Source organism: Carcharhinus amblyrhynchos, chromosome 2 (genome assembly GCF_965287045.1).
Source record: "Carcharhinus amblyrhynchos chromosome 2, sCarAmb.v2.hapA, whole genome shotgun sequence".
In the NCBI taxonomy this organism is placed as follows: Eukaryota; Metazoa; Chordata; class Chondrichthyes; order Carcharhiniformes; family Carcharhinidae; genus Carcharhinus; species Carcharhinus amblyrhynchos.
In genome coordinates, this window is record NC_137325.1 from 18586780 (window position 1) to 18610245 (window position 23466).

The window sequence follows — 23466 nt, forward strand, 5'->3', positions numbered from 1 at the left end:
GAGAGATCCTCATACTTGTTTACATGTTCCGATTACTTACACTTATCCTTTCTGCATTGTTTGAGCATGCCAGTAACGAGAAGTGTCTAGCACACACCCACTTCCTGGCTGTGATACCTGGTTTGAACTGATGACTGTGTTGATGTTTCCAATTTCAGCTGAGGTTATCACCAGAGAAAGTCGACTGGAATTAACGTTCCAGGATGAGGCAGGTACTGCATTTTCAGAGGCCTCATCTTTTAGGTGAAGCCTCAACTGCCCTTCAGCAGGATGGAAAACCATGGCACAACTCAAACAAGGGTAGGTGAGCTCCCCTCAGTGCCCCCTGGCCAACATTTAACCCTCAACCAACACCACAGAAATAGATATAGTGGCAATTTAATCTCACATTGGTTGGAGACAGCGCTGTATGAAAATTGGTGTTGCTACAATTTTCTACAATGCAACGATGCTTACACTTCAAGGGCTCCCAATTGGGAGGGGATTTTGGAGCATTCCCAGGCATTCCTGAAATGGAAGTTCTTTATAATGTATGGTATTCCCCACAGGGTCCTCACACAATCCCCTACACCAGGACATCAACTTCCCACATCTTGCACTTTTGCTAATTTCTTGACAATGAAGTGAACTGGGATAGCGAAACATCAGGGGCCAGCCCACTTGACTTGTACGTAGACATCCCATTGGAGACAATTAAAGCAACTGTGCGGGCAACAGATTTGAAACATCTAATTGACCAGCATTACCCCAGAGACCACCAGCAAAAGAATCATTTCCATTTACAATGTTAATTCCTTTAATCATCTTGATTAATGTAGAGATAGATTTAAGCCAAGATGATTAATTAGTGACTGAGCACTCTGTGACATATCACTTACTACATGGCAAGAATACATGGACAAAGTTTATTGCAGATCAGTTTGGGACCGTGAGGAGGGAGTTGAAAATGGAAGGGGGGAGAAACAAAATCACTGGCAGCATTGAAAAGAACCCATTACCATCAGCAGCAGCCTATGTCCCAGCCGGCACCATCAGAAAGGTTTGGATCCAGACTCAATGCATTATTTTACAATCCTAGTCACAGTGTGCCTCAGCAAGGTGACAATAGCATTTTTCACACAAACATTAGTGGAGCTGGTATACAGACCACCAAACTGTAGTGGTAATGTTGGGTAATTGCGTTAGGCAGGACATCAGAGATGCATGTGATAAACGAACATCTACAACTATGGGCGATTTCAATCTGCATATAGATTGGAAGAGTCAAATTAGTCACAGTACAATAGAGGAGGAATTTCTGAAGTGCATACGGATATGGTTTTCTGAAGCAACACATTAAAAAAAACCAACAAGGGAACAGGCCACCTTGGACTGGGTGTTGTGCAATGAGAAAGAATTATGAGAGAACCCTTGGGGATGAGTGACCATAATATGGTAGAATTCTTTGTCAGGGCAGTAGAAGACAGTGGGCAGACAATGGCAGGCATTTAAAGAACGAATAGGTGAACTCTAGGAGTTATGTATTCCTGTTTGACGCAAGAATGGTAAGGGAATTGTGGCCAAACCATTGCTTACAAGGGAAATTAGAATCAGATTCGAGGAAGACGGATACAAATTGGCAAGCAAAAACACTAGGCCTGAAGATTGGGTGCAGTTTAAAATTCAGCAAAAGAGTACCAAGGCATTAAGAAGGGAAAAATAGAGTATGAAAGTAAGATGGCAGAAACTAAGAACTGACTGTAAAAGTTTCTGTAGGTATGTAAAGAAAAGAACATTGACAAAATTGAAAATAGGCCCCTTATGGTCAGAAACAGGGAATTCATAACAGGAAATAAAGAAATGGCCAAGTAACTAAGTTCGTACTTTGCTTCAATCTTCACAATGGAAGATATGAATAGTGCACTAGAACTTCTGAGAGAAACAAGTTTTAGTGAGGAGTTGAAAGAAATTAGCATTAGTAGAGAAATTGTTTTGGGGAAATTGATGGGATTAAAGGTGGATAAATCTCCAGGTCCTGATCATCTTCATCCCAGAATACTTAAGGAAGTGGGCCTGGAAATAGTAGATCCATTGGTGGCTATTTTCCAAAATTCTTGGGACTCTGGGCTGGTTCCTACAAATTAGAGGGTAGCTAATGTAAGCCCGCTATTCAAAAAGGGAGGTAGAGAGAATATAGGGAACTATAGACCAGTGAGCCTGACAGCAGTGCTGGGGAAATTGCTAGAATCCATTATCAATGATTTCATAACTTAGCATTTGGAGAGCAGTGGTATAATCAGACAAAGTCAGCATGGATTTACAACAAGGAAATCATGCTTGATGAATCTATTGGAATTCTTTGAGGATGTAATTAGTAGAGTTGATTGAGGACAACCAGTGAATGTGGTTTACTTAGACTTTCAGAAGGCTTTTAACAATGTCTCACATAACAGACTACTGTGTAAAGTTAAAGCACATGAGATTCCAGGTAATGTCTTGAGATGGCATAAATGGGTCTTTTTCTGATTGGCAGTCAGTAACTAATGGGGTTTCACAGGGATCTGTGCTGGAACCCCAAGTGTTCATATTGGGTAGTTGGGTGGGAAGGTGAGCTGTGAGGGGGATGCAGAGGTGCTTCAGCGTGATTTGGATAGGCTGAGTATGTGGGCATATGCATGGCAGATGCATTATAATGTGGATAAATGTGAGGTTATCCACTTTGGTAGCAATAATAGGAAGACAAACTTTGTAAATTGAGGGAGGTAGATACTCAGTGAGACCTTGGTGTCCCTGTGCATCTGTCGCTGAATGTAAGTGCCCAGTTCTAGCAGGCAGTAAAGAAGGCATATGGTATGTTGATTTGATTTATTGTTACATGTATTAGTATACAGTGAAATGTATTGTTTCTTGCACACTATACAGACAAAGCATACCGTTTATCGAGAAGGAAAGAAGAGAATGCAGAATATAGTGTTACAGTCATAGCTGAGGTATAGAAAAAGATCAACTTAATGCATTGTTAGAGAGTTTAAAATAGTTAGAATAAGAGTAAAGGATAGAATTAGAAGATATGCTGGGCACAGTTTACAAGAAGTCACCTCACTCTGGAAGAGTCACCTCACTCTTGGAAGGTAACAAGAGGATTTGTGTACAAGAACATGGGTGTTTTGCTGCAATTTTATAGGGCATTGTTGAAGCCACGCCTGGAATATTGTGTGCAGTTTTGTTGTCCTTATCTAAGGAAGTGAGTGCCCTTGCTATAGAGTGAGTACAACAAAAGTTTTTCCGGCTGATTCCTGGGATGGCAGGTCTGTCATATGAGACGAGATTAAGTTGGTTAGGGTTATATTCACTGGAGTTTAGAAGATTGAAAGGAAATCTCATAGAAACTTATAAAATTCCAACAGGGTAGATTCAGAATGAATGTTCCCAATGGTGGGGGCATCCAGAACTAGGGGACATAGCTTGAGGATAAGGGGTAAACCTTTTAGAACTGAGATGAGAAATTTCTTCACCCAGAGGGTGGTCAATGTGTGGAATTCACTACCACAGAAACTAGTTGCAGCCTGAATGTTGTCTGATTTCAAGACGAAATTAGATGTAGCTCTTTGGTCTAAAAGGCTCAGGGGATATAGGAGGAAGGGTGGGGTGGGGGAGGGGGGGTTCACGGGAAAGGAGGGGATCAGGATATTGAATTCAGTGGTGAGCCCTGATCAAAATGAATGGCAGAGCAGTCTCGAAGGGCTGAATGGCTTACTCCTGCCTCTATTTTCTATGTGTCTATGTTTTTGATAGAGTATTGCACCAAAGGTACAATTGAATTGAACCATCATTACCCTTCAGCCCACAGGTGTACATGGAATCGAACTCAAAGTGCAATCATATTTGAAAACCATGTGTGATTCTACCTTTCAGTTAGTGTAGTATTTGCAGTGGTAACCGTGTTATCAAAGCTAAACATAAGCATGTGTCGATCAAAACTAAATGTAGTGTTAGTGATAGTGTAACACGCCTTTAAGGAATAGCATCACCACATCACTGAGAGGGGAGTGTGCCACGTGATCCAATCTTAGTTTCCCTTATGCTCAAAGTGCACATGAACAGCTCTGCTACTGATGTCTTCAAGATTTCTACCCGTGTAGAAATGTCCTCATAACACAACCACAACATGTTATTAGTCGCAAAAGGAAAATTCCCTCATCCGTCAGGATCAAAATGAGCAGGAAGCCTTTCAAACACAATAATAACAGCTTAGGTGGTTCAGCTGCTCAACTTTCACCTTGCTGTCATCTGCACCCGCTAATACTATTCTACTGTTAACAGGTCATATATTGCAAGTTTATCTGATGTTGTAACTCAGTGTCATGGTGGGATAAGGTAAGGACAGGAACAACAACACTGATCAAGTTGAGAATTCCAATTACTTGTCAATGATGGACTAAACATTCAGATTCCATGCTGATGGATGAATGATTAAGGCAGAATTAAAACCAATACCAGAGATAATAATTAACTCAAGCCACCGTCAAACTATTTAATCAAAAACCATTCCATAGACGTGTGCAAGATTTCAATAAAATTAACACATTCCCAAAACCTCAATAGCAGTACTGTGACCATGACACAGTGATCCTAATATAGAGATAGGCCTCCTAATCTACCTTATATAAACACCAAAACCCACCCTCAACTAGCATTCCTAATTTGCATTGAGCATGTTCCAATATCCTACAAAAGCTAGGGACAAAGTTTAGAAAATTTGAACTACTCAGACAGCTTCTGCCCTGCTGCCATCAGACCTTGAGATCATAGAATCCTACAGTGCAAAAGGAGGCCATTAGGCCCGTCGAGTCTGTACTGACCACAATCCCATGCCCCTATCCCCATAACCCCATGCTTTTACCCTAGCGAGGCCCCCAGACACTAAGGGACAATTTAGCATGGCCAATCCACTTAACCCACACATCTTTGGACTGTAGGAGGAAATCAGAGCACCCGGATGAAACTCATGCAGACACAGGGAGAACGTGCAAACTCCACAAAGAAAGTGACTTAAACTGGGAATCAAACCCAGGTCCCTGGCAGATAAGACAGCACTTCTAATCATGCCATACTAAAGAATGGTTTTCGAATGGATTGGCCTTATATTAAGCTGATCTTTCTCTACACCCTAGCTCACTACAGTGCAGAAGAGGCCATTCAGCCCATCGAGTCTGCTCCAACTCTTTGAGAGGTCCTTTACCCCGTCCTTTTCCCATGGTTAATCCCTCCAAATCTACATATCTTTAGACACTAAGGGGCAATTTAGCCTGGCCAAACCACCTCAACTGCACATCTTTGGACTGTGGGAAGAAACCGGTTCACCCGCAGGAAATCTGTGCAGACACGGGGAGAACATACGAACTTCACACAGATAGTCACCCAAGGCCGAAATTGAATCCATGTCCCTGGTGCTATGAGACAGCAGAGCTAACTACTGTGCCGCCTAATGTGCCAACCCAGAAAGCACATTCGCCCAATATCTTAGCAGTGCTATTGAAAGATAATCACAGAGGAAGCATGCTGGAAATCAAGTCTGCAGCAAGTAAATGGAGGAAAAAAACTATGGGCTCAAGAGGTGCCAGAGGGAAAACCTTGCCAGGGAAATCATTGGGGCCGTACGAGTAAACTTATCTGTTCACTTCTCAGCAACCCTATTCACCTTGTTCACCACCGTCCACCCTCACCCACCGGGAAACCACCTCAATGCAATTGATAGCTTCCCCTAGTAGTCTATGAAAATAGCCCCAATTCAAATTGGCTGCACACCTCTGATCAGTGTGACTGTATTTTACCAGCCCACCCACCTTCCAGCCCTTTTCCTCAGGGTCATAGTGTGGTAATTTGACATTTAGGATGTTCATGAGTGGTACTGTGTAGAATCATAAAATCCCTATAGTGCAGAAGGAGGCCATTTAGCCCATCAAGCCTGTACTGACAACAATCCCAGCCAGGCCCTATCCCACATATTTACCCTGTTACCCTGCTAATCTCCCCTGACACTATGGCCAATCAATCTAATCTGCACATCTTCAGACTGTGGGAGGAAACCGGAGCACCCCAGAGGAAACCCATGCAGACATGGGGAGAATGTGCAGTTGGTAACGGTTGTTCCTGATTCATGCAAGAGTTTGGGATGCGGAGTGGGGGGGGGATGTTGTTGGAGAAACAGAAAGGAAAATGGGGGGGAAAAAATGAATCTCCCATCAACAGTAGCAACTTGACTTTATTTAGCATTTCTGTTAAATATGTCCCAAACCACTTCACAAATTGTAAATGAGACAGCAATGTACACTGAATGACTAGGACATTTGGAAATGTGGCTACTCAATATACAAAATATACTCAAAGAGAGATAAGTTTCAAAGAGCATCTTGACAGGCAGAGAGATTTTGGAGGGAAACCAGGGTGTGGGGCTTAGGCAGCTGCAAGCACGCTCAGCATTGAAGAAGCCAGTAAAATTAAACGATATTCAAGACTCCAGAGACAAGGTTCATTAACCTGAAGGAGTTCAGGAGAAGATCAGCGGAGTCAGTGAAGAAGACAAAATATTAGGCTCTAAGAGTAGGCTTCAAATTAGAAAATCCAGAGGTTAAGGAGCATGAGTCTGGAGGGGACATGAATGAAAGCAGGGCAGAATAAAACTAAAAAAAATTTTCAGTGCAAAGAATGGTACTAATTTGACATGTCTTTAATAAATATTTTCTTCCTGCTGTGTCTAGTTAGTTGAATAAAGAGAGGCATGGCAGGGCATCTCTGTCTTCTACAGTGCACATCCTGTTCCACGTGGGAACTTCAGGAACCTCACAACTACCCATGGCAGAATTACCATCAGCTGGAGGAGTTTCAGCAGAAGTTGGTGCAACTCCAATGTATCTGTAAAGGCTCAGGGTTATGTGGAAAGCATATCTCTGGATGTGATCACCCTGCAATCCAAGGATAGGTAGGGAATAGGTGACGGACATAGTCAAGCAGCACTAGGCAGGTAATGCAAAAGTCCCCATGAGTGCATCTTGCTCCCCAACCAGTATTTGGTTCTGAACATAGATGGAGGCATTGTTTCCTCTGGGACTGCAGCCAGAGCCAAGGCCACACAACTGTGCAGGCCAGGTAGGAGGAAGATCTGGTCAATAATTGTGATCAAAGTTTGAACAGCTGGCATGGCAGGTGGGGGTGGGGCTAAGAAGACTAGCATTTCCATGATCACAGGTTTGATGTCACGGTGGTAGGATGCCTTCCTGATGCCAAGATCAAGGACATCAAGTGGCTAAAAGAAATTCTGAGGAGAAAGATGAACAAAGTTCATGGTTTAATGATATGAGACACAGGCAGGTTACATCAGAAACCCAACAATGCTAACCTCACACCAGGTGAATGATAACCAAATCTACAAAGGATTGGGGTAGCCGCCAAGAGGCACAATGGGGAAAGATTGCTATTTAAGGCCTTTCAGCCATAGTGCACCAAGGGGCAGGGTTTATATAAAACCCTCTTGGGCCGTGTGACTCACATTGAATGTATGCAGTGTATATGAAATGTCTCACAACTGTATTGAAGCACCTCTGAGAGCAACATGATCCCTGAAGAAAAGAGGACTATTATTAGTCTGTGATGGCCATTTTGAAACATTTTGTAATGTTCTTTCGGATATTTTACAAATATATTTTTTAAAAAGTCCTGCCAGATTTGATGGGTGTGCCACAGTGGTTAACCTCATGGCTGCCTCACAGCGCCAGGGACTCGGGTTCAATTCTGGCCTCGGGTCACTGTCTGTGTCTCCCCCTGTTTGCATGGGTTTCCTCCCACGGTCCAAAGATGTGTGGGTTAAGTTGCTTGGCCATGCTAAATTGACCGTGGTGTCAGGGGGAATTAGCAGGGTAAGTATGCAGGGTTATGGGAATAGGGCCTGGATGGGATCATGGTCAGTACAGAGTAAATGGGCCGAATGGCCTCCTTCTGTACTGTAGGGATTCTATGATTCTAAATGCAGAGTTCCAGCATGGTACAGAAAAATAGGAGTGGCGTGGCAATCCCGTGATGATTGCTATATTCCTTAAATTCCTTCCAAATCCTGGAAAACCTGGGCCCTGGTTTTACAGAAAGTGGTTTGAAGTTCAGAATTCCTTTCTAATTGTAATAGTTCTGATCTACAAAAGGATAAATACTCTGTATATCTGAGCTTTTGGTTAAGCCAAACCAGGTAAAAAATGTTACAGTGAGAAGTATTTTGGCACATGCCCAATGTTCTTTCACAAGAATGACAACTGCCTGCTGCCTCATAACACCAGGGACCCCTGTTCAATTCCAGCCTGGGTGACTGTCTGTGTGGAGTTTGCATGTTCTTCCCATGTTTCCGTGGGTTTCCTTCCAAAAACATGCGGGTGAAGTGGATTGGTTATGCTAAATTGTCCCTTAGTGTCCCAAGATGTGCAGGTTAGGGGGATTAGCTGGATAATGTGGGTAATGGTGATAGGGCCTGGATTAGATGATGTTGGTACAGATGTGATGGCCAAATGGCCTTCTTCTGCACCGTAGAGATTCGAAGATTCTATTCGTGAGGAAACACTGGCAGTTTTATTAGTATAAAACATCCACTATTTGTTTTTTAACTTTTTATTTTAAAATATATTTTTTCTCCCAACATGAGCTAGTAAAACTTTGAACATGATACATATTAAAGCAGCATATACAAAACATGTGGCAGACACATTGACATAACTTCCAGGTCTACTTAATGTACAGTTCACATTAACAAACCAGAGACATAATAAAGTCAAATTTGACTCATGTACAACACTTGATTGGCCACCACATGAAGATGGGGGCAAGAGACAAATGACAGAGTATCCCTGTAGAACCCTGATTAAAGCCAATAGTCGTCATACCCGCCCAATAAATCAGTATTTAAAAATTCAGTCTGTTCAACCTCATTATTTACAGGGTTAAATCAACAACATAGAGAAGCACCATAGACCCAGATATGACTAATCCATTGTTCAACAAAAGGATAGAAGGTTGAAATGAAAACACACAAAATAAAAATCTTAAGTTGGAGGAAAAAAAAACCTGATAAAGGAAAACAACTGGCATACAAAAGAATCGGGCATGTTAAAGCAGTGTCATTTTCAAGTTGTTTTACATATTTAACCTCTAAGTTAAAAGTCAAAATTAGTTCTTTCGTTGTGTATAGCATACACTGAAAAAGTTTGCAAAATCAATTGCATATTATACGTGACTTAATGCTATCTGAATAATTAAATCGTGGAATTAAGTTATTCCTCCCACAACGAATAGATAACCTCAAGGCAAGAATAGAACGAGGCAGCCATCACATCTGGGAACTCCTACACACTTCCTAGTGTCTGGTTAGAGAGTCACTACGGCTGAGGCCAGGTGTCGGTCCTGTCAGAGATAGTGAATTATGAGATAGAATAAAGGAGGATAATTCCGCAACATGAATCAGAGTAAGTCAGAAAGCAGAATTTCCTGGGCTGCAGATCCGCTGCAGTGTGATACTTATGCTATCACTCCCATAGACCAGCTATGAAATTTAAGTTGGTGCCTAAGAGTCTTTGTCTTTTGCTTAAATGTTAATCTGCAACAATGCAGCTTTGCATCATTCACTGAACATCTATGTTGACTTGAAAAGTTGCAGGGGATTGGAGACGCATGGAAATTTGAACCTGGATGACATTTACTGACTTTAGCCTAGCAAGCTCTTTTCACACTGGCACTCAAACCAACGGTGGTGAGTTAACCCTCGATTTGACTACAATGACCTTTGGCAGCTTTTGTTTGCCAGCTTGATCACCTTAAAATACTTGTTACACTCAATGGGGCCTCACTGCGATAAATATGGTTGCCCCTCAGTCCTGGAACTGTGGAGGAAGCGGGGGGGGGTGGGGAGCGGTAGGAGAAATCATTGTCTTTAGCCATGTAGACTAATGGCAATCGAGAAAAATTCTAGCACAACTTTGGAAGACAAAGAATTATTCATTAATGCTGCATTCTCCCAACTGCAGAGGAGAAGAGTCAATCATTGCCACAGCTACTCCCCACTTCTGATGTTGGGAACTCACTAAGATTTCAATATATAACACCAGCATTCAAACGAGGATATCTAATCTCCTTTCTTCTAAGAATGGGAATAAATAGGGAGGTGTTCATAGACTACTTTCAGTGGCCACTGAGACCTATTGCACACATCCACCAGAATATGCCCTTATGCATTGCAAAGGACACACTTAAAATGCCTGTCCTGACCAGACAAAGCATTAGAAATCCTGATTACATTAGAAGACTCCTTCTTAACTGAAGTAACACTATGTTGACTTTTGTCACAGTTTAAAAGGAGTCTCAATGGCTCAAGGAAAAAAAAAATAAGCCCAAAGCATGTCCTTATAGCTTTTTAATACAAGAACGTGCACCTTCCAACACTTTGCCTCATCCTTTTTTCCACACACTTGCGACACCATGAAGGTTAATCTTCAACTTTAATCTCTCTGCACAGGATGTCAGGTTTTCAAGTATTTGCCTGAACATTATCCGCACTTATGTTGAATTTAAAAAAAAAGAAAATCTTTGACCTCCAATTTCCTGGCGGCTCTCTGGTTGGTTAACTTTCACACCTCATAGGTTTTACAGCAGTGCACCGCCACTGACTACTGATGTGTGCGTTTGTCTTTCTTTCTGGTTAAAATAAAGTTTGAAAACCTGAACTGTAACAATTTGTTTACAGCACAAATAATCTAAAATATAAATTGGATGAGAGAGAAAAACCTCTGCGTTTGATGAATTCCCGAATAAACATTAAGAGGAACCTCCCTGCGTTTCAATGTTTGAAATGAGTTTTGCTCTCCCCACCCCCCTTCTTTACAAGTACCCATATAGAAAACTATATATAGAAATTATAGATATCATTTCTATACCCTTTAAAATTCTTTGGCAAAACCGCGCCCAATTTTCCCTTCTACAAACTAAAAAAAATGGGTGTATGATTGCAGTAGTCATGTTTCAGTGTCTGTACAGGAATTACATGTTCTGAAGAGATATGGCACAATTAGAGGATGCCCACTTCGCTATTAGGTTCTGTGTTATTGCTGGTGAATCGGAGCATGGCTGTGCTTGAAACTGTGCTGCGCCTTGTTCCAAGAAATGCGACAAGAGACTGGGAAGAGAGACCCAAGTTTCCGGTGACCTGGTTCACGGAAAGACCAACACCAATGAAAAGCTGGTCAATTCTGCAACCCTGCTCTGGTTGCCGCACAGAGTGCATCTTAGTGCCTTACTGATCTTTGGCTTCTGCTTTTCCATCCCTGTTCGACCCAACTCTTCATTCAGCATCTCGAGTCGGCTGTGTTTTCACAGCGAGTTCTTCGACGGCAAGCCAAGTGGGGATGGCCTTCCATAAGCTTTGCTGAAAATGTCAGTAGTTGCTTTCGAAATGATTTCGGTAGAACTCACTTTTTTGTGCGACCCATGTTCGGAAATGGTGAACACTTGGAATTCTACATTTTCCAGTGAAGAATACCTCTGGACCCGTGTCTCTAGAAATAAGGTGGGACGATCCTCAAGGATCTCTCACAACTAAAGTCATCTTGGCTTACTGGGTCATCTTTTTTGGAAAGTTGTTTCTCATCCAAGGTGGAAGGGTTAGGCAATGGAGGGGGATTAATGATTGGCGTAGTTACCTGCATGACACAAAGGTAAAGTCAGTCTATGAGCAAAAAACGTGCTATCTACTCATTAAAAGCTTTAGAATCATACTGTTCTGTTCACAAAATAATCACCTGTCTTAGACACAAATGTGTCAAGTAGCATAACACAACAAAAGCAAAAGGAAAATCATTTGGTGAGATATTCTGCTGCCTAGCATCATAAGAATGCTCTTTCAGATCATTTATTTTTAAACAATGTTGCATTGTTCTATTGTCAAAAGCTAACAGCTATTAATCCTTGACTATATTTCCTTTATCTTGAAAGCTGGCAAATGCTAAATTGACCCAATTAGGTGTTTACTTATACAGGCCAATGGCTAGAGTATGGCCGCAAGGTGGCTAGCACTGTGGCAGGGATCCAGGTTCGATTCCCAGCTTGGGTCATTGTCCATGTGGAGTTTGCATCTTCTCCCAATGTCTGTGTGGGTTTCCTCCGGGTGCTCCGGTTTCCTCCCACAGACCGAAAGGCATGCTGATTAGGTACGTTGGCCATGCTAAATCCTCCCTCAGTGTACCCGAACAGGCACCAGAGTGTGGTGGCTAGGGGATTTTCACAGTCACTTCATGTAATGTTAATGTAAGCCTACTTGTGACACTGATTTATAAACTTTAAAATAGTTCAAAGTAAGATTTTTCAGATGGAGGTTCAGAAAGCTTCAGTCAATGAAAAATTTGGAGCGTATTCACAAGATGGCATCTCATTTAATGTTGGATAAACAGAATCCTATCAAAGAAACTCAGCTCACACCGAGCAAAAATATTGCTGTTGTTCCTTAAAATCATATCATGGATCGAGGAAGAGCAAGCCAATGTATTTGGAGTAATGTTTGTCCTAGTTATTGGACAGTGAAAGAAAAACATCATTTTGCACCTTCAGTTATCACTTTGATCAAATTTTCTTGCTACAGATGCTCGCTGAGTTGAATCCAAGAAGATCAGAGAGTCATAAATAACAAATTAAACAGAAATCACACAACCTTGCGCATAATTCATGAGTATTAGCCACAATATTTTTATAAGATGGAATTCAAAGCAGTTTCAAACCATGCATTTCGGGAGATTTGAAAACCAGGTCGGTTTCAGTTTATTTTCTTATTGGAGGTCTTTAACTCCACTATTGTCCTGTGACTTTGCTGCCTGAGACTTGATATTATTCACAACAAAGTACCTCAATCCAGCCAGCAAAAAAACAAAAATAAGAGGGAAAAATTCAGCAGGTCTGACAACATCTGTGGACTGTCAGACTTAGTAGTAGAGGCAGGTAAAATTTTGTCTTTTAAAAAGCATTTAGACAGTTACATGGGTATAGAGGGAAATGGGCCAAATGCAGGCAATTGGGACTAGCTTTGGGATTTTAAAAAAAGGGCAGCATGGACAAGTTGGGCCGAAGAGCCTGTTTCCATGCACTCTATGATGTGGAGATGCTGGTATTGGACTGGGGTGGGCACAGCAAGAAGCCTCAGAACACCAGGTTAAAGTCCAACAGATTTATTTGGTATCACAAGCTTTTGGAACACTGTTCCTTCATCAGTTGAGTGGAGAGAGAGTTGAGCCAAGTTGAGTCTCAATGACCGTTCTCAGGCAAAGGGTCATCCAGACTCAGAACGTTGACTCTATTCTCTCTCCACAGATGCTGTCAGACCTGCTGAGATTTTCCAGCATTTTTCTATTTTAGTTTCAGATTCCAGCATCCGCAGTGTTTTGTGTTTATACAAGAGGGGAAATTTGTTCTGTTAAACAGAGGAATCAAATGATCATAAAGGACGAGAGGGAAAAGCAAAATCAGTTTGTAAGAATTTCAAGAAAACAAGAGTTAATGAACAAGCATTTCAATCTGCAAAGTTCAACCGAGATGCGAGAAAATAGGAAAATGCAATTCTCACAAGCCAAAGAATGTGGAAGGATCTCAGTAATTTTAAACAGCCTAAGCTTATATGGGCACAGTAAGAAGTTTCACAACACCAGGTACTTTTTAAAGGATGTGAGGCATTCCGCCTCCACCACTCTCCCACGAAGTACAGATCATCATTTACCCTCTGACCAATCCGCCCTAAACCTCCAACCTATGTCCCTTTGTGACTGACCCTTCAACTAATATGAATAGTTGCTCCTTATCCACTCTGTCCACGTCTTTCATAATCTTATACACCTTGATCAGGTCACCCCGCAGTCTTCCCTCTCCAATGAAAACAGCCCAAGCCTATCCAACCTCTCTTTATAACTTAAATGTTTCATCCCACACAGCATTGTGGTGAATTTTCTCTTCCACCCCCTCCAGTGCAATCACATCCTTCTTATAATGTGGCGACCGGAACTGCACACAGTATTCACCAAAGTTCTATACTGTTTCTACATGTATCTTTGTATGTATCCTGTGTTACTTCAACATTCTTCTTATACTGTGGAGACCAAACCTGAAAATAGTCCTCCAACTGAGTTCATATTTACTCACTAGTACATCTCCACTTTTGTGTTCTATGCTTCTCAGCATTGACAGTATTGTGTAGTTTATCCACTGCTTTTAATATATTGTGAAACTGAACCCGAAATTCTGATCTTCAACATCAACCAGCCTTCCCCTATAGTACACATCTAAAAACTATAGCACCTCACACTTACCGACATTGAACTCTCCATCAGTTTTTTTTTGCCTTTTCCATCATTATATTCATAACCTCTTGCAGATTACATTAGACTCAATTATTTACTAAGGGTAGAATGTTCCCATCCCACCTGCCACAGGAATTGTAGTGGGTGGGTGGAACCACGCAAAAGGTCCATTGATCTCCAGAGGAGTGGGACTTTCCAGTCTTGGGGCAAGCATGGCTGGAAAATCCTGCCCCAAGTCTATTTTGCTGTCATCTGCAAAGTTGACCATTAACCCCTCTTAGCTCATATCCAAATCACTGATATATACAGTGAGCAGAAACCATCCCAGAACCAACCACTTTGAAAATTTGTCCTAAGCTCAGTTTGCACCCCCAGCTACTAACCAGTTTTTAATCAAAATTTGCTACTTTTCATTACTTTGGCACCTCCCAATCCTCTCTTGCTTGTGTGGATCCTTGGCAAAGCCTTTCTGAAAGACCATGTGCATCTCATTTATTGCATTTTCTCTAGTCGTCTCCTCAGAGAATACATTCCGGTTCATCAAGTACAATCTTCCTTTCTGAAGTCGATGTTGGCTTTTTTGCTTCACCCAGAGTAATTTTGTCCACAGTTCCAAGAAGACAAAGCCATTAGTCCAAGTTATGTCCACAACTTTCCATTTCCACAGATGCTAAAATAGAATCGCTACAGTGCAGAAGGATGCCATTTAGCCTGCTGAATATGTACTGGCTCACCGAAAGAGATTCTTACCCAGGCCCAGCCTCCCCCCCACTCCATAATCCACCTAATCTGCGCATCTTTAGACACTAAGGGGCAACTTAGCATGGCCAATCCACCAAACCTGCACATCTTTGGACTATGGGAGGAAACGGAGGACCTGGAAGAAACCCATGCAAACACGGGGGAGAACATGCAAACTCCACGCAGACACAGTCATCCAAGGCTGGAATCAAACCTGGATCCTTGGCTGCCAGACCACTAATCCACTTTGTTTTTATTTCAGACCTACAGCATCTGCATTATTTTGCTTTTACTTCCAATTTCTGTGGTTGATGGGAAATTATGAGGGCAACAAACTATTTTTTTTCTTGCATGAAGCAAAGAGATAAAGTGGATGATATATTTACATTGATGATTCAGGTAGGAAAGACAGTGGATGCTCATCAGAGATGTCCGCTAGCAAAAATGAATCAATGGATCGGTTGCTGAGCTGTAAGGGTGTAAGGCGTCTGAAGTTGTTGGGGCTCCTTGGAATCTGTAAGCGTGCCCTTTGGGATGGAATGACTGTTTCTTCGTTGGATATCCATGGTGGAATCATTTGGAAAATAGACTGATCCTCCTCATTGGAGAAACTCGGGTTTTCGATTCCTGCAGGAATGGCAAAATAAGGATGGTTGAAGGGTTGGCAAATAGATCGCAGCAGAGTATCCAATCTAATCTTATATCAATGATAAACACTGTAACATTCGAATCTGAGTAAGGAGATAACAGAGCTGTAATAAAGTCAAAGTTAAGAGTCCGTCTGAATTCCTCAACACAGGAAATATCACGAGATTACGGTGAATAAATGTCGATATCCAGCATTGCTAGAATCTGCAAGCTTGCAATAGATCTGAAACCTACAATAATTACTCAGTCATAGCGTTAAATATGCCGCAGCCCAAAATTCAGGTTTTGGAATGCGTCAATGTGGTTCAAGACATCTAGTATATCAAGGGAGGCTTTAAAACTAAAACATTTACTTCCACCAGGAAGGACACCAAACTTTTCTTCTCTCTGCAATTGCTGACTGATTTCAGCATTTTCTGTGGCATTCTGTATTTTGTTACATTAGCCAACAATTGGTCAATGCAATCAAAGGAAGCAAAGTAACAGACCCACACCTGACCTAAACCAACATCTGCCCTTTATGTAGATCATCGAATCCCTAGAGTGCATAAGGAGGCCATTCAGCCCATCGATGCTGCACTGACAACAACCCCACGAGGCCCTATCCCCATAACCCCATATTATTTACCCCACTAACCTGCACACCCCAGGATACTAAGCAGCAACTTAGCATGGCCAATCAATCCAACCCGAACATCTTTGTACTATTGGGCGGCATGGTAGCACAGTGGTTAGCACTGCTGCTTCACACTTCCAGGGACCTGGGTTCGATTCCCGGCTCGGGTCACTGTCTGTGTGGAGTTTGCACATTCTCTTCGTGTTTGCATGGGTTTCCTCCGGGTGCTCCGGTTTCCTCCCACAATCCAAAGCTGTGCAGGTTAGGTTGATTGGCCATGCTAAAATTGCCCCTTAGATTCCTGGTTAGAGGGATTAGCGAGTAAATGTGTCGGGATTGGGGGTAGGGCCTGGGTGGGATTGTGGTCGGTGCAGACTCGATGGAATCATAGAGTTCTATGATTCTATGGGTGGAAATCGGAGCACCTGGAGGAAACCCACGCACAGAACGTGCAAACTCTACATCGACAGTGACCCACACTGGGAATCGAACCCAGGTCCCTGGAACTGTGGAGACAGCAGTGCTGACCACTGTGCCACCTACAAGTTAATAGTGATTAGAATTGGGAGCCCTGGCTGCTTTCTCCTCCCTTACAAAATGGCGGCGAGGCTGCCCTGCGTACGCTGATCAGATAACCTAGACTACACACTGAATCCAGGATCTTCAAGAGATATTTGGAAAGCCCTTCAAATTAGCAGTCACCAGGATATTGTAAATTGCGTTGAAGCAAAGATTATGTGCAAAAGTATCTCAACTTGAAAAAGTGGGCCAAGTCCTTAGATGTAACACCCTCTCTTGCTTACACAAGCTGCAGTTTTCACATTTAACTTTTAGACTCCAATAGAGGAAATATCCAGAGCAGTATTCACCAATGAACAGATAATGTATATTACCACTTCTTGTTTCATCCGAGTCATTGCTTGCAGGAGTAATTAGGAAACTAATTCCTCCATCTGCTGGATCCTCTGCCTCAGAATCTGCAAGAAATAGGTAGAAAACAGCTGTTAAATACAGCAACAAATTAAAGTTTATTTATTTGTATCACAAGTAGGCTTACATTAACACTGCAATGAGGTTACTGTGAAACTCCCCTAGTTGCCACGCTTTGGTGCCTGTTTGGGGACACTGAGGGAGAATTTAGCATGGCCAATGCATCTAACCAGCACGTCTTTTGGACAGTGGGAGGAAACCAGAGCACCCGGAGGAGACCATACAAATTCCACACAGATAGTGACCCGAGCCAGGAATCGAACCCAGGTCTCTGGTAAAGCAGCAGCGCTGACAACTGCGATTATGGGTTGCTCCTTGGCAGATGCCATATATTTGAATCCGGAGTTACAGGATACAATCTTTTCCAGCTTTTTAAGAAAAAAAGGTTCTCAACTGAAAAAGGGGGCTGAATTTTCCAGCCATTCTCACCATTGGAATCTTCTAGTCCGGCAAACGTTCGCCACAGGTTTCTTAGCAGCGGGGGGGTACATAGAATGGGAAACCCAACTGCGGGCCACATCCAACACCATGAAACATGTCGTGGGGACACACAGAAAATCCCACCCAGGAATCTGTGTGGTTTCAACCCAGCTACTACAGCAGAACATGGTGCCAGGCTGTTAACTAGAAAGCACAAGTCATTCTAGTTCATAACTATTTTCTTCTTCACTTTGGCAAGTAGAACAGTCAAAATGGCTGAGTGAGAGCACAAAATGCCAGTTGCCCTTCAGAATCTAGGGAAAGAGTCTAAATGCACACTGTTGGGATTTACGCATCATTTGCTGAATACTTATAAATAGGCACTTCTGTACCAATCTGCTTGGTGACAGATGATCATCCATTTTGTTGTTAAAATAACAGCAGTGGAACTTTATTTTGCCCTGGGACAATTCGTCAATTTCCTACTTCTGAACTCAGGTGAATGGTGACCAATTGAGTCCTCTGTAACCACCTTAAGAATACCCAATTCACCATCAAACAGGATTCTAAGATATTCTTATCTGCAGGTTCCTTCACGCAATCCAAACCAAGGAAGGCCACAGTTTTGCCTCAGTGTAAAAGGGAATGTGAACAGAGTAGAGCCTAAACTCTGTTCATAATCAACTGTTGCAAATGGAGTTCCAGCTCCAAAGCCAAGTGGACGTCATGCATTTCCCTGGGGTTGGGCCATGGGGCTAATGCACTTGTCTAGTATACGACAGAGCTTTAATCACTATAAAAAGCCTAGTTGTTGGCTTCCTGATGCCACTGTCCTCATTGGGGGAGGGGTGGTCCGCTGCCACCCTGCGTGTGATCGGTGGGGGAGGGGGGGGGGGGTCCGCTGCCACTCTGTGTGATCATGGGGGTGGGGGAGTGCCAGCGATCAGTTTGGGGGGGGGGGCGCGTATAAAGGGGGTCAGTAATACAGTCACGGGGGGCAATGTCTGTGGGGGCCAGAGGGAAACATTACCCACCCTGGGAGCAATGCAGCAGAGGAGTGTTTTTTCTTTTCTTTTACTGCACATGTGGAGTTGGAGATTCCCATTTGAACACATTAAGCCCCACCCACACTGACTTCTGCGGCACGATTCAGAATTGCTGCTATTTTTTTCAGGCAGAGTGCGTATGGGGGCGCCTGAGAACAGGACTAAGAGTTGGATCTGAAACACTCCCGGTTTCAAGTCCGCCCAGCACTCAGAATTAAAATGGTAAAATAGGGCCAAAAGTCAGGTTTCCTTCCATCTATTGCTATAAGCAATCCCCATACATCAAAGTAAGTCAGTGTCAGTCAGCTGAAGCCACTATTTCCAAAGCCTATTGGCCCCCCAGCACCCACTCTCTCCCACTTCCCGCAAGTGTAATAAGTTAGCCGAGAACTCAGAAACTAACCAGCCACCTGCAGAAATGTCAGCAGAGATTGGGAAGGAAGGTGGGAATAAGTTGTTAAAAATCAGCAAGGAAAAAAGAACACAAGCCAGGAATTACCTTTGTTAACATGGAAAGCAACAGAGTGTGTTGCTAGTCTTCCATTTGGCACTGCATCACTGTGTTTCTGAAACAAAACCAGGACAGTTATCACAAGAGTTAAAGAGGAAATAGGTTCACAAGACAAGGTTTTATTGATTTGTTATTGTTCATTTGCAAACGCAATCCAAATTAAAATCAAGTGCATCACTCAAATGCAAAAGGTGATTATCTGCTTTTATGTTCTCCCTGTGTACAACTGCACAGACGGAAACACATTTCTATTTCACCTTTAACACAGTAAAATGTTCTAAGGCAAGAGCATTGTTCAACAACATTTCAGAACTTATGCTCTGGGCAGTTGAAGGACTGGCCATCGATAGTGAAAATTAATAATCTGGGATACGCAAGAGGCTGGAATTGGAGGGACACAGCTATCTTAAAAGGATTGTGCGACTAGAGAGAAAGGCTGAGAGGTGAGACCATAGGGTTTCGTAAACAAGGAGGAGAATTTTAAAATCAAGTGGCACTCAACTGGAAACTAAAGTCGACTGCTGAGCAGAGAAAATGGGGGGGGGAAGGGAAGACAGGGAATGAATGGGATGTCATATGAGGTGGGCAGCAGTATTTTGACAAGCTGAAGTTTTTAAAAAGGGTGGTCTACGGGAGGACAACCAGATGCATCAAGTCCTGAGGTAACTAAACCGGACCTTTCAATGGTCTTGTCAAATTTTCCATCCCGCCCACGACGTTCCCTGCGGTGAGCAGGTCTGGAAAACCCCTTATCACAAAGCTCGCTCACTACTGTTGTCGCCACCCCTCTGAGGCTGAGCCTAACTATCTGCAACCTTGGTACCGTATTTGACCCCATGGTGAGCTTCCGATCACATTTGCGCCTTTTATTAAGGCCACCTATTCTCACCTCCACTTTGCCAGCTATCTCCTTCTCAGCTCATCTGCTGCTGGATCCCTCATCCAAGCAATGGGCAGCATGGTGACAGTGGCTAGCACTGCTACCTTGCAGCACCAGGGACCCGAGTTCGATTCCCAACTTGGGTCACTGTCTATGAGGAGTCTGCACCTTCTCCCTGTGTCTGCATGGATTTCCACCAGGTGCTCCGGTTTCCTTCCACAGTTCAAAGATATGCAGGTTAGGTGGATTGGCCATGCTAAATTGCCCCTTAGTGTCAGGGGGACTCAGTGGGATTGTGGTCGGTACAGATTCAATGGGCCGAAAGGCCTCCTTTCTGCACTGTAGGGATTCTATGATTCTACCAGTTCTTCTCCAGCAATGATTAGGTCGTTAAGAATGGAACCAGGCAAGTGCAGTTCCACCCAACTGGACAACTGTAAAAGTCTCACAACACCAAGTTAAAGTCCAACCAGTTTATTTGATAGAAAATCCACAACCCTTCAGGGTTTATCCCTTCATCAGGTGAGTGGAGAGTTCTGGTCTCAAACAGAGCATATATATGAGACCAGGGTGCTGGAAACGCAGCAGTCAAGAGTGAGGCAAGAACTACTAGCTAAAGGGGAATGCTTTGGATTTTACTGCACTCCCTTGTGGGTCAGGAGCAGGTATTTCCAACATTCTCGAAGGTCTCCACACCCCATCCCCCACTCAGAACACCGTCTTTTCTCCCCACCTAGTTCAAGCACACATTCCCCCAAACACACAAGCTCCCTTTCCCCGCTGGTGACACCTCTCCCCTGCCCCGAGCATCAATGTAACCTCTCTGCACACAAAAGCTTCTTTCTACAACTTCCTTCTTTCACCATGATCCAAGGCCTTTCTGCACTTAACAATTGCCAAAGAATATGCCCAAATGTCACTGCTGGTGATTTTTTTCTGCCCAGAAGGCAGACTACAGCTTTTGGGCAAGAAACAGAAGGAAAATAGATCACAAAATGATGCACTGCTATTAAATTTAGCAGAATCTCCATATCCAAAGCTTCAATGTATTCGCACCCACCTTTATACCCTTCACACATTCCTGTAAATATTGGGGCCCCCAAACATAAGGAATTCCAGTGGGGATGGTGTACTCTAAGCCAAGTGGTCAATAAACTCCAATTCAGATGACAGGAGATCAGTGTTCAAAGATATCAGTAAGTTACACATCTGCTATAGAATTTTACAGCACAGAAAATGGCCTATTGGCCCATTATCCCTGTGCTAGCTCTTTGAAAGAGCTGTCCAATTAGCCCCACTCCCGTGCTCTTCAGCCATAATCTTGGGGGAAGAGCATGACTTTTAGAGGCAGCACAGTGGTTAACACTGCTGCCTCAATGCAAAGGACCCGGGTTTGATTCCTGGCTGGGGTCACTGCCTGTGTGGAGTTTGCACAATTCTCCCCGTGTCTGCGAGGGTTTCCTCCGGGTGCTCCGATTTCCTCCCACAGTTCAAAGGTGTGCAGATTCAGTGAATTGGGCATACTAAATTGCCCCTTAGTGTCAATGGGTCTAGCTAGGGTAAATACAGAGAATTATGAGGAATAGGGCCTGGGTGGGATTAGGATTGGTGCAGACTCGACGGGCTGAATGGCCTCCTTCTGTACTGTAGAGATTAGATGAACCTTGTAATTCTCTTTCCTTTTGAAGTATTTATCCAATTATCTTATAAAATTCTACAGAAATGTCAAGCTGTTCCTTCCATGCATTACCCCTCTTCACCTACCTCCTCCACCCACCCCCCTCACCTACCCCCTCCTCACATACCCCCTCCACCTGCTCCTCACCTACCCCCTCCACCCACCCCCCTCACCTACCTCCTCCAATCCCCTCACCTACCTCTTCCACCCACCCCCCCCTCACCTACCCCCTCCACACCTAGCCCCCTCCACCCCCAAACCCCTCCTCACCTGCGATTCCCAGTCAGACTCAAACAAACCATTCCAAAAAACACAGAATGATGGACATCACATCCCAAAGGAAAACTATCACACAACCCCCCCACTGCACTCCCCCACTCCCTCAATACACTTTCAGAAAGATGATCCCAACTTAATGTATAGTTTGCAAAGTGTAAAACAGCCATATTGGAAAAAAGGTTTAATCTGCAATGAAAATAAACTTGCCATAATTTCAGTTTACCTTTTTAGCTGCTCTTTCTTTCTTCATGTTCCTAAATTTGGTAGTGTAATTGTTTCCAAGTTTGGTGGGTTTGAAATTTTCCAGTCTCTTCTTCATGGTGCGCTGGAAAATCTCCTTATCTTGTTTCTCGCCTTCACTGCGCGCCAGCTTATGGCGGCTGTAATTAAGCCTGTACTTTAAAAAGAAACCATTGGGCCGGTGAATATAGGGTGCAGCAAAAGATTCCCCCCATCCGTCACAGCTCACTCACCTCAGCTAACACAGCAAGGGTGGGTAAATGGAATCAAATAGCAGATCAGGCTGGAGGACCTGGATAGTTTATTCCTGATCCTATTGTCTCTCCGAAAAGGTTGAAAACATCCAGGGGGACCAAGCAGATGCACAACCCTATGAGGGACGTAGATAGGATGGGACATTTTTCCCTTTAGTAGAAGGGCCAATAACCAGAGGCATAGATTGAAGGCAAAGTGCAAGAGATTTAGAGGTGATTTGAGGAAAAGCTTTTTCAACCAGAGGGTGATGGGAAGCTGGAATTCACTGCCTGAAAGGATGGTAGAGGCAGGAACCTTCATAACATTTAGATAAGCACTTGAAACACCAGAACCTACAAGGCTATGGACCAAGTGCTGGAAAACGGATAGGTAGGTGCTTAATGGCTGATGCAGACACAATGGGCTAAAGGACTTATTTTTGTGCTATAAAACCTCTGTGACACTATGATGTTAAGGAATAAAAGAGTAAATTCAATTAGTAAACGGATCAACGTATTATACAGGAGGATACCAACTTCACACTGTGATCCATTTGAACCAGGGCAATACTAGTTAGGACAGGAGTTCAGCCATTAACACTGATGGACAACGAACCTTGCCTGGCACCTGTCCCATCCCTGCCCAATCTCAATCAATCGAGATATACACTAAGTGACAAAGTGCTGGAATACCCACTGAGACCAGCACTGACAGTCAGCCAGTGCAAGTATAGACAGGGGGAAGAGCCAGAGAAAGAGAATGAAGAAGCTGGCACTGTATAATTCCCACTCAAACTCCAACAAACACAGAATGATGGACATCACTTCCCAAAGCAAGG

The 23466-nt window shown here is 43.3% G+C and overlaps 1 protein-coding gene across 2 annotated transcripts in view; it reads right to left on the bottom strand.

Annotated features, from left to right (window-relative positions):
* Nucleotides 1-8615: 8615 nt before the first annotated feature.
* The window catches only part of slc9a3.1 (solute carrier family 9 member A3, tandem duplicate 1), a 127348-nt gene continuing 112497 nt past the window's right edge, over nt 8616-23466 (bottom strand). For both annotated transcript variants that reach the window (XM_080202988.1, XM_080202996.1), the window contains exons 13-17: nt 22378-22551; nt 19306-19372; nt 17244-17327; nt 15473-15713; nt 8616-11708 (exon numbers count right to left, since the gene is read on the bottom strand). In XM_080202988.1, coding sequence (XP_080059114.1) covers nt 11705-11708; nt 15473-15713; nt 17244-17327; nt 19306-19372; nt 22378-22551 — 570 coding nt within the window. In that variant the 3' untranslated portion in view covers nt 8616-11704. The remainder of the gene's footprint in view (nt 11709-15472; nt 15714-17243; nt 17328-19305; nt 19373-22377; nt 22552-23466) is intronic.